The sequence below is a fragment of the Egretta garzetta genome, unplaced genomic scaffold (genome assembly GCF_000687185.1).
Source record: "Egretta garzetta isolate BGI_Z169 unplaced genomic scaffold, ASM68718v1 scaffold143, whole genome shotgun sequence".
NCBI lineage: Eukaryota > Metazoa > Chordata > Aves > Pelecaniformes > Ardeidae > Egretta > Egretta garzetta.
The window spans coordinates 539,478-548,978 of NW_009259310.1; the positions used below are offsets into that span (position 1 = coordinate 539,478).

General features: G+C 55.6%; 2 protein-coding genes across 2 annotated transcripts in view; one reads left to right on the forward strand and one right to left on the reverse strand.

The window, feature by feature from the left end:
• Window positions 1-806, reverse strand: part of C8G (complement C8 gamma chain) — a 5,200-nt gene extending 4,394 nt beyond the window's left edge. Inside the window, exon 1 of the mRNA XM_035891869.1 lies at window positions 763-806. Within this exon, the coding sequence (XP_035747762.1) occupies window positions 763-806 (44 nt within the window). The remainder of the gene's footprint in view (window positions 1-762) is intronic.
• A 76-nt stretch (window positions 807-882) lies between these two features.
• The window catches only part of FBXW5 (F-box and WD repeat domain containing 5), a gene marked incomplete at its 5' end in the record, with an annotated part of 12,774 nt that continues 4,155 nt past the window's right edge, over window positions 883-9,501 (forward strand). Inside the window, 6 exon segments of the mRNA XM_035891870.1 lie at window positions 883-937; window positions 2,439-2,596; window positions 3,236-3,410; window positions 4,310-4,458; window positions 5,807-6,287; window positions 9,130-9,277. Coding sequence (XP_035747763.1) covers window positions 883-937; window positions 2,439-2,596; window positions 3,236-3,410; window positions 4,310-4,458; window positions 5,807-6,287; window positions 9,130-9,277 — 1,166 coding nt within the window.

Consider the following 9,501-nt stretch of genomic DNA (forward strand, 5'->3'; position numbering starts at 1 on the left):
GCCCCGCCGGGCCGGGGGGCTGCTCAGCCCTGGGGCCTCGGGTGGCGGCACCCAGAACCTGCCTGCCGTCAGCCCAGAAGAGAGAACCCTCTTCCCCTCTGCTGCTAAGCCCTCTGTCCTCTGGTGTCGAGGGTGATGGAGCCCCTGCACTGTCTCACATTAGCAGTCTGCAGGCTTGGGTGGTGATGTGCACGTGAAGGGCTCTGGAGCTGCCCGAACCCTTCAGAAAGGGGTGTTGAGTGGTTGAAAATGCTTCTACTTGCCCTTTCTTTCACAGGAAGGTGGTTTCTGGGCTCTCTCTAGGCAGGTGCCCTCTGGTAGCTACAGCACAGCTTGTCTGGGCGCTGCTGCTGCTGAGGGAGATCCCGAGGAGACGCGGTGAGTCACTGTACACTGCTGCATCACAGCCCACTGGGATTCCATGGTAAACACTGCTGGCTTTTCCTGATTGGGACCTCACAGCAAGCCTCTGCTTCAGGCCCTGTCCCTTTCTTGTCCAGAGTAGGAAGAGCTGCAAGTGCACATTAGCAGATCAAACTATTTCCATAAGACGTAGGCGGCGGCCTGGCTGTGGAAAGAGAGAACGTGTGTGCCCGTTGTCTGGAGGGGGAGGTGGGTGTGCGGCAATTTACTTGTACAGTGGGCAAATGCTAAGGCAGTAGCTGACCCACTTTGCAAAGGCAGGTTGGACTTGATCTTGGCCTTGGCTTGCAATAGGAAAATGACCCATTAACAGTCGGCATCAACTGAGCCCAGCAGGGCCTTCCTGGGGTAGAGCTTTCGGCAATCTCAGTGGCAGCAGCCATATCATCACGGGCCTGTTCCCTGCTGAGCATCAGGTGCTGGCAGCAGTTTGGTGTGGTCTGAAACTCAACATTGTTGCACCAGCTGAGAGGCAGTCTGTGGGGACCTGCTGACTGGAGCCCTCGCTGCCAAGGTGGGTCTCTCTGGGATCCTGAAAAGCCTGTCCCAGCATGCTGCTGCTGCCCAGGAGGGCTGTGCGCCATCCTCTGCCCTGAGGATGTGCACGATGCTGCCAGTGACAGCCATCGCAGAGGGAATTGGCTTCTTGAGCTTGAGCTGCAGTCACTACAGAAGAGTAGGAAGAAACACTGAGGACCAAGCAGCAGGAGCTAGTCTCCCTGCGGTGGGGAACACCATGCGAAAGGGCTCTGAGATGAGATGTGGATGGGATGACTCGGGCTGCGTGATTTCACTTGCGCAGACCCTGGGAGCTCCATGGGGTTGAGGACATTATCTTTAGGTTTTACCTGAGGCTCTTTGACCAGGGCTCCTTCACTTCCAGCCTCCTGCAGTTAGGAAGCTGCCAGCCCTGTTCTTTATCACAGATCAGGACTGAGCTGTCGGTGTAACTCAGTAACGTATCCGTGCACCTCCCAGGCTGTGCTTCTGGAGCTGTGAGGCAGTGGGTTGGGGTGGCTGGCAGGCCCAGGAAGGGGCTGAAGCAGGAGTTTGGGGAATCCCTGGGCAGCTCTGTGGTTTGGGGAATGCTATCCAGTGGGTCTGGAAGAGGAAATGTTGGGATTGCTTGGCCAGGTGGGATCTGTCCAGACTGCTTCCCAGCTGGGTGGGCCGGAACGGGGATCTTCAGAGGGCGTGAAGCCCCCTGCCTAGTGGGGAGTGCCTGCAGGAGTGGGTGCTGCCTGGGCTGCAGCGAGTCCTGAAAAAACCTTCACCCCTGTTCAGTGTAACTAGGGAACTTGGCCCTTATCCATAGATGTGTCTAAGCCTCTTTGCTTCCTTGGGATTTGCTGCTGCAAGAAGTCTGTAGGCTGCCTTACCAGGCACTTCGTTAAAAATCCTCTTTATTTGTCTCTTCACTGGCTGTCAGTGTGACTTCTGCAGGGCCCCTCCTCTGTCCTGCCACGCTGCATCCAGCTCCCGTTCTCTCTTGTTTTCTCTAGTCTCTTATCTCATGGAGACGTTTTTTTCCTGGTCTTGTACCTGTTCTGGAACCTTCTTAATTCTGTGTTAGACAAGATAAAGATAATCGGAGCAGAGCCCAGTACCCTGAGGAGCAGCTTCCCTCTCATCACATGATAGATTTGTTTGCCTTGTGCTGGAGCACGTCTGCAGTTCTGGTGGCTGTTTTGTCCTGAGCAAGGCTTTTGTTAGATAGCGAATGGCTGTGCCCTGGATGCTTCTTGCAGTGGCTATACTGGTTTAGAAAGTAGTGGTACAGTGTGGAGTTGTGTGTTTACTGGAAGAAAAGATTTTTTTTGTGGGAGTGGGGAAGCTACTGAGAAAACCCCTGCTAACTTGGCTGAAGCCACAGGGGTGTTGGCCCCAGCAAGCTCCCGGTGTTGCTAGCAGCAGTCAAGACTGCACTTTTTTAAGGACTGATCCTGCGGCTGCCATGTTTCGCTCAGGTCTGTTGCTTCCCTCCACTCACATTCCTGTCCCTGCTTACGTTACAGCTGCCGTCTCCTGGTATGATGAGTTCCAGAGGCTCTATGACACCATCCCCTGTGTGGAAGTGCAGGCCCTGAAGGAGCACAGTGACCAGGTTTTGCACCTCAGCTTCTCCCACTCTGGCTATTTGTTTGCATCGTGCTCCAAAGACTGTACGGTCAAGGTAAAGTGGCAGCCTCCCCTGCACAACCCTCCCAGCTTTGATCTGGTGGGACTTAGCCATGAGAGCAGCCTTTAGGAAGTCTGTGGAGAGGAGAGGTTTGGCCAGCTGTCCCTGGACACTTAGGCTGGTTCCTGCAGATGCTGAGTTGTTCTCAAAGCCACAGAACCAATGACTCTTGCAAATGTGGCCTTGAGGGCTGTGGGTTCCAGGTCCAGCCTTCATGAAAGTGGCTGAGGTGCCTTCCTGGCTCTGGCTGCTTTCTAGATGCAAATCAGTCCTTTTGTGCCATGGGTCTAACAAAGACTGGGGAGATAATGATCCACGGCAGCAGTTGTCTTGCCTGAGTGGTTTTCCTGGGAGAAATCTCTCTGAACATGCTGAAAAATCCAGCTGTGACAGTACTATTCAGTGCCTAAACACCTTCTCCACTGGCTGATGGAGCAGCAGTCCTGCATGTAACTGCTCTCCAAAGCTGTTGGCCTTTTTCTGTCAGGGGAATTGACAGGGAAATCAGGGCTGGGAGGGTCTTCAATGTTTGGGTTTTTTTTCCTGTCCTAGTGAGTGCTGGCAGAACAGATAAAGTGGAACCACTCTTGGGCTCCTCAACAGCTTTCTGACTGTCTGTCCATCTGTCTATAGATCTGGAGCAATGAGTTGGACATCTCCCTGCAGCACAGCTCCAACATGAGGCCATACAACTGGAGCTACACACAGTTCTCCCAGTTCAACTCTGATGACTCCCTCCTTCTGGTGTCAGGTGTCTTTGTGGGGCCTCACAACTCCTCCTCAGGAGAGATTGCTGTAATCAGCATGGGTAAATACCGCCCTTGCCTGTGCTGGGGCTTCCTGGGAGGTGTGGAATGGTGGGTGCTGGGCTTCCCTCCCTCTTTGGGTGTGTGGTGGCCTTGACCTCTGCTTGTCCTGCCTTCTACCACCTGTGTGAAGGCGTCACAGTTGCATAGGGTAAACTGTCTGGATAGTCTTAACTCTGCTCGGGTCACTGTGTCATCACCTAAAGGCAGCGAGGCATATATTTATTCTCGCTTAACTGCCGTTCTGAGTGATGGTCTGGGCAAGGCAAGAGTTACTCTCGTTACCTGTTGTCTTGCAGCCGCCATTTCTGACTCAAGTGGTGCTAGTCCCACCCTGAGGTCCCATGTGGCTTTCTGAGACATGATCATCCGGGTCTGCTTCACCCCTTCTGCTGCATTTCTGTGAAACTTGTAGTCCCAGCTAAATTATCTCTCGCCCTCTCTGTGCTACAGTCCCACTGTGCCAGAAATCGAGGAGCGCTGCTAAGTGCACAGCTGTCTTGCTCAGAAAGGCCCTGAGCCCCAGGGGCGGGAGTGAAGGGGTTCTGTACGAGTTTGACTTGTTCTTGTCCTCGGGGTGTCTGCTTTGGGCCACGCTCGGAGAAAGGCCGTGAGGTTAGATTGCTCTCTGGTTTGGCTCCATCTGGCTGCCCTTTTATTTTGGTTTCCCTTGTGCATGCTCTCCCCACATATCTCTGTAGAAGAGAGAAATAATCTATCTCCATAGCAGTGACTGGGAGCTCGACAGTGGTTGGGCAGTGTCCGCTCAGCTTGTGGTGGAGGTGCTGCATCCATGCTCTCCTGCGGAGACTTGAGTCCGCTTCTATGTCGTCTGCCTCGGTTTCTCCAAAGCCCTTGCCAGGAGCCATCACCTCATGTTGGTGTTTCCCCTCCCTTCTAGAGAACTTCACACTGCTTTCCAGGGTGAGGAATAAACCCTATGATGTGTTTGGCTGCTGGCTGAATGAAACCAACTTGATATCTGGCAATCTGCATCGGATTGGGCGTATAACCTCCTGTTCTGTGCTGTGGCTGAACAATGCTTTCCAGGTGAGGTGCCTCTGTTCCAGCTCCACAGGCAGTGCAGCTTCCTGCTGGCTCCTGGGGAGGAAGAGCTGTGGAGGAGGTGTGAGTGGGGAAGAATGGCCCAGTCCTCCTGTCCTCCTTGTTTGTCTCCTCTGACTTATCCTCAGGATCTTGAGCCTGAGGCAACCCTTGCATGAGGTTTCTCCATGCTCGGTTTTGTGGTACCCATTGCAATATTCCAACTCTACCCTCAGCTTCCATTAACTCTTGCCCCATTAACTGGGACAAGGACTTGACTGCAGTGCCCTAGAGCGTGTGTTGCTCAACAGGAGAGTGGCTGAAGAGCAGCGGGGTTGCTGAGGACTATGATAGTGTGAAGCTGGGCCTGGGATGGCTATAGTCTGGCATGTGTCCGAGCAGTGGCCATTCTCCCACTTGGCAGCTCAGTGCGCTGTTCCCGGGAGCTGGAGGCAGCTGAGAGGCTGAGCTCAGCGCCGCCTGTCCTTGCTGATGCCTCTGTGGGCCAGGTACTGTCTCTTACGCTGTGATGAGACCGGAAGATCAGCACGTGCTGGCCTTAGATTGCTTGTTTTCTGCTTGTTCCTTGCTCAGACATGTTCCTCTCCGTGTTTTGCCTCTGTCTCAACGTCACAGCTGCACATCCTGGTGTTTTGTGGTTTATAACATGAACAACCGATGTTGGCCCTGAGTGAAATCCTTTGGTGGCAGAGACCCTTCCCATAACCACATCTCTGTGCTGCGCTGACACTACAGCATTAACTCCTCCTTCTCCAAGAGGCGAGGAAGGACCTTGCCTGCTTTGACAGGGGGTGTTGAAGCGCGGCCGCAGACTGTCAGAGCAGTGAGGCAGGACGGGTCCCGCTGTTTGTGCCTGGGAGCAGATAAGCAGGCTGGTCCTGCTGAGGGGTACAGACGAACTCCAGGGAGCATGGAGGTCGTCTGCCTCTGCTGCTTGTAGGCCAGGGGCACGGCACTCGTCACTGCACCTACGTCTATCTCGGAGGCCTGTTCCTGAAGTGCTCGTAAAGCACTGAGCAGCACCAGCTAATGACCTCGGGCAGGGGGTGGCAGCAAGGCTGCCCAGCCTCTGTGTTTCTCAGCTCTGCTGTTGTCTGCCTGCAGGAGATTTTTGTCTTGGTGTGCCTACCTCCAAGATAGGACGGAGTGCCACAAATCTGGCCGGCAGCTTGGGCCAGTTCTCACGGTTGGCACTCTGTGTAGCAGTGCAGAGAGAGGCCAGTGCGTGGCTGGTGTCCGCTGTGCTGGCTCAGGGTCTGGGCAGGTGGCTCTTGGGTTGAGCTGTAGGAGTGACATGAGGTGGTTCCTGCTTACTTCTTCCTTCTGGTTGCAGGGCATAGAGTCTGAGAATGTGAATGTAGTGAAGAGACTCTTCAAAATCCAGAACCTGAATGCCAGCACTATCCGGACCGTGATGGTGGCTGACTGCAGCCGGTATGATTGCCCGGACCTGCTCCTGGACTACGAGGAGCAGCTAGCTGCTTCTTCCACCTGCCCAGTCTTTGATCTTGGCAGTGACAGTGAGGAAGAGGAGGCCAAGCCCAAGCAGACTCCGGAGCCAGCAGTACAGGAATTGCCAGATGAAGGGGGTGTGACAGCAGAGGACGGGCTGCAGCAGTTCTTTGATGATATCATGGAGGGCCGTGTGCGGCCTGCCATGACCGAGACAGAGCTGGAGACGAAGGTGGCTGAGCTGTTTGTACGTAACAGAACTAAACCGCCTGAGCTGAACCTGCTCTCCGCGGACAGCAACAGCAAGACAAAATACTTGATCTTCACCACAGGATGCCTCACCTACTCCCCACACCAGATAGGTAAGGCTGTGATCTGAGCCCAGGGCATGCTAGCCTCCCTGGGGGTGTGGGCTGCAGCTATGAATTTGAACCTGGAAAAGACCTGGTTTATTTGCTGCCTGTTTGTGTTGAGCTGCAGTTTTGCTCAGGCTGCTGGATTCTCGGTACAGGAGGCTTTTGAGATGCCCCCGGTCACGGAAAGGGGTTGCACCCTGCAAGCGCTTGCCTGAGGGTTGGTTTCTTGCTGCCAGGCTTGACAGATGGCCAAGCAAGAGAATTGTGGTGAGGGCTGAGGAGAAGGGTCAGCAAGGAACTCCTGACTGAAGGACATCAGTCATGAGTCACAGACAAGCGGGCAGATGTGAAGGGCAGCGATTGCCCTGATGGGAGCTTGTGGAAGGGCCTCAGTCCTGTTGTCTTGTGGGGGTGGAGAGGGCATCAGGGCAAGGCTAGTGTGAGCAGCTTGGAGTTCACGTGTGTGTTGCTTGCACAGTGCCCCTCGGCTCCAGGAGACTGAGCCCTGCCCCTGTGCCTCGCCTGCCCCACTGCCTGCTGTGCGATCATCCTGTATCATGTGGCCTTTCGGCCTCAGCGAGACACTTTGCCACCTCTGCTTTGGTACTGAAGAGGCTTCACGGTGGGTGATTAGCTGCCCCAGTGGGTGTTTCCGTGGCAAGCTGATCCCAGGCAGCTTGCTGGTGCTCAGCCTCCTTGCTCAGTGGGGCACAAAGGGCTGTAGTTTCAGCACAGGCCAGGCAATGGCACTGCCAGTGACCTTTTTCTGGATTAGGAGTTCCCTTGCTCACCCGGGGCTCTCTTGTTGAGGCCCTGGGCCTAGCAGAGCCTGAATTTATAAGAAGTCAAGCACAGTGATGAGCAGAAGCAGGTAGTCTGGCTGCTTCTCCAAAAGCCCCTAAAGCTAGCAGAGAAGTGCAGTGGAAAGGACCAGACAGATCGGTAGATATGTGGGGAGGGAAGCAGAGCTGCTTCCAGGCAAGAAGGCTCTTCTGTAAAGCCAGGCAGTTTCAGTTCCTTTTGCTGCTTGCACAGTTAAAGCCTTGCTTTCCTGCTGCAGGCTCTTCTAACCTTCCTGTTACCTCGTCCTGCACCAGTACAGCCCAGTAAGGCAGGGAAAGGCGGGTTCCAAAGCTGTAGGCAACTTGGAGAAGAGTTGGTTGGTCTTTGCCCACCTAAGTTAGGAATGTGACCCAGACTGAGCGGAGCTCTGCACTCCTGTCCACGGCTGGGGCTACAAGCAGGCACAGTGGACCTTGGCCTGCCTCTGGCCACTTTGGTCTGCCCTGACGCAGCCCTGCAAGCTGTGCTGCACCTTGATCCACCGGGCTGAGCAAACGCTGCCTTGCAGGCTGGGGCCTGCAGTGAGTGAGGACAAAGCATGGCGCAGAGACAGTGCCTGCCTTCGGAATCTGCCAACTTCCAGCACAGCCTCCTGGAGCTGTGGGTTTTGGTGCCTTTGAACTCCAGTGACTCCCTGGCCAGCAGCCAGCGCCTGCGGCACAAGCTGGCTGTTTGGAGGGATGAACCCTGGCTCGGCTCCTCTCCCAGCCATGAGTCACTGCAAAATATTATGTTTGCCCATCAGTTTGTGTGTCGAGCTGGCCTTTGTGCATCTGCTGTCTGTCCCCAAGGAATTGGTACTTGAAAGAGCTTGCTGTTGTGCTTGTCTCTCACCAGGCTGCTGGGCTGGAGCTGCTGGTGGGAGCTGTGCTCCTGGCTGCTGGGCATCAGTGCTCTCTTGCCTGATCAGTGGCACGCAAGCACTTCTGCAGGAGTTTCCTTTGAGCCCCTGTCTCCCTTGGGCTGGTGGCAGGCTTGAGCTGTGGGCAAAGCTGCCTGTTCCTCTGGCTTGTGCGTGAGGTGGCCAGGTAGCCAAGCCTGGAACGGCAAGTGTAGTGCTGTGGAAATGAGGATGAAGATGCTGGTGAGCAATGTCAGTTGGGTGGAAGAGTGAAGGTCCTGTCCTGAAGGTCCTGAGCTGCCCAGGTTCAGGTGCAGTGATGTGAAGAGCCTCGGACCTGAGGTGCAGTGTGGTGTCACCCCTACCTTGTTGGTCTGTGGGAGAGGGCTAAAATCAAGGGTGTTCAGCAGCGATTCCCTCAGAGGGGCGATGGGGTGGGAGCCATCTTCCAGCTTCTCTTGGACCCACTGAGAATTAAGCCCTGAGTGCCCAACAGCTGCTGAGACTCATAGGAGTCCTCCAGGAAGCTGTTGTTGATACCTTGTGTTTGAGACCTGTCTAGAGCTGGAAGGGGAGAGGGCTTGGCCCATAGCATGTGTCTCCCTTGGTCAGGAGGTTCAAAGGCTGTAAAGCACTTGAGCCCAGTCTGGGTTTAAACCCCTGCTCTTCGAGCTTTCTGGGGCTGACCCCCACCTATGCCTGACTGTGGTGGGGGAAGGCCCTGCCACAGCCAGGGCGTCTGCCAGGCCTTCTCCGGGCTGGATATTGCAGGAAATGGGCCCAGCCCAGGGATTCGTTTAGGAGAAAAACCTTTCTGCAACCATAGTGTCTCCCAGGCCAGTGCAGCTTCCTTGTGCTTCACAGCGGGCTGGGCTGGAGCGAGGTGTGGCTGCACCAGCCGGGTGCTGGGAATCTCCCTGGCTGGGGTTGAATGTGCCAGCATGTCGCTTATGGGTAGCGTCCTGGCCAAAAACACCATTTGCGAGAGCCTGAAGGAGCCTGGCAGGGACAGCAGCCCTGTCCCGGTCCTCAGCCAAGCAGCCAGTTGTCCTTTCTTAGCAGCAGTAAGGGAAGCCCTTTCCTGAAGCCAGAGGGCTTCCACCAGCCCCGCTGTCTGCTGGCAGCAGCCTGCAGAACTGCCTGATTCTGCTTTCTGTCCCCAAGGGATTAAAAGGATCCTGCCCCATCAGATGACGACTGCCGGGCCGGTGCTTGGGGAGGAAAGGCGCTCGGATGAGTTCTTTGACTCACTGGATCACGTCATTGACATCCATGGGCACATCATCGGCATGGGCCTCTCCCCTGACCACAGGTGAGTGTGGCGGGGGGGCTGTGCTGGCTTCAGACCCTGCAGGGGGTGGGTGGCAGCCGCTTAGGGGCTCTGTGGGGTGAACAGGAGAAGAAACGACTGCAGTGGATGGAGCAGGGTGCCTGCATGGGCCCCTCTGCTCTCTCACACCCCACTTGTCCTAGGGCTGGTGGCACGCATGACAGCCAGAGCGTATCCCTGGGTCTCAGCAGGCATGCTTGCCTCCC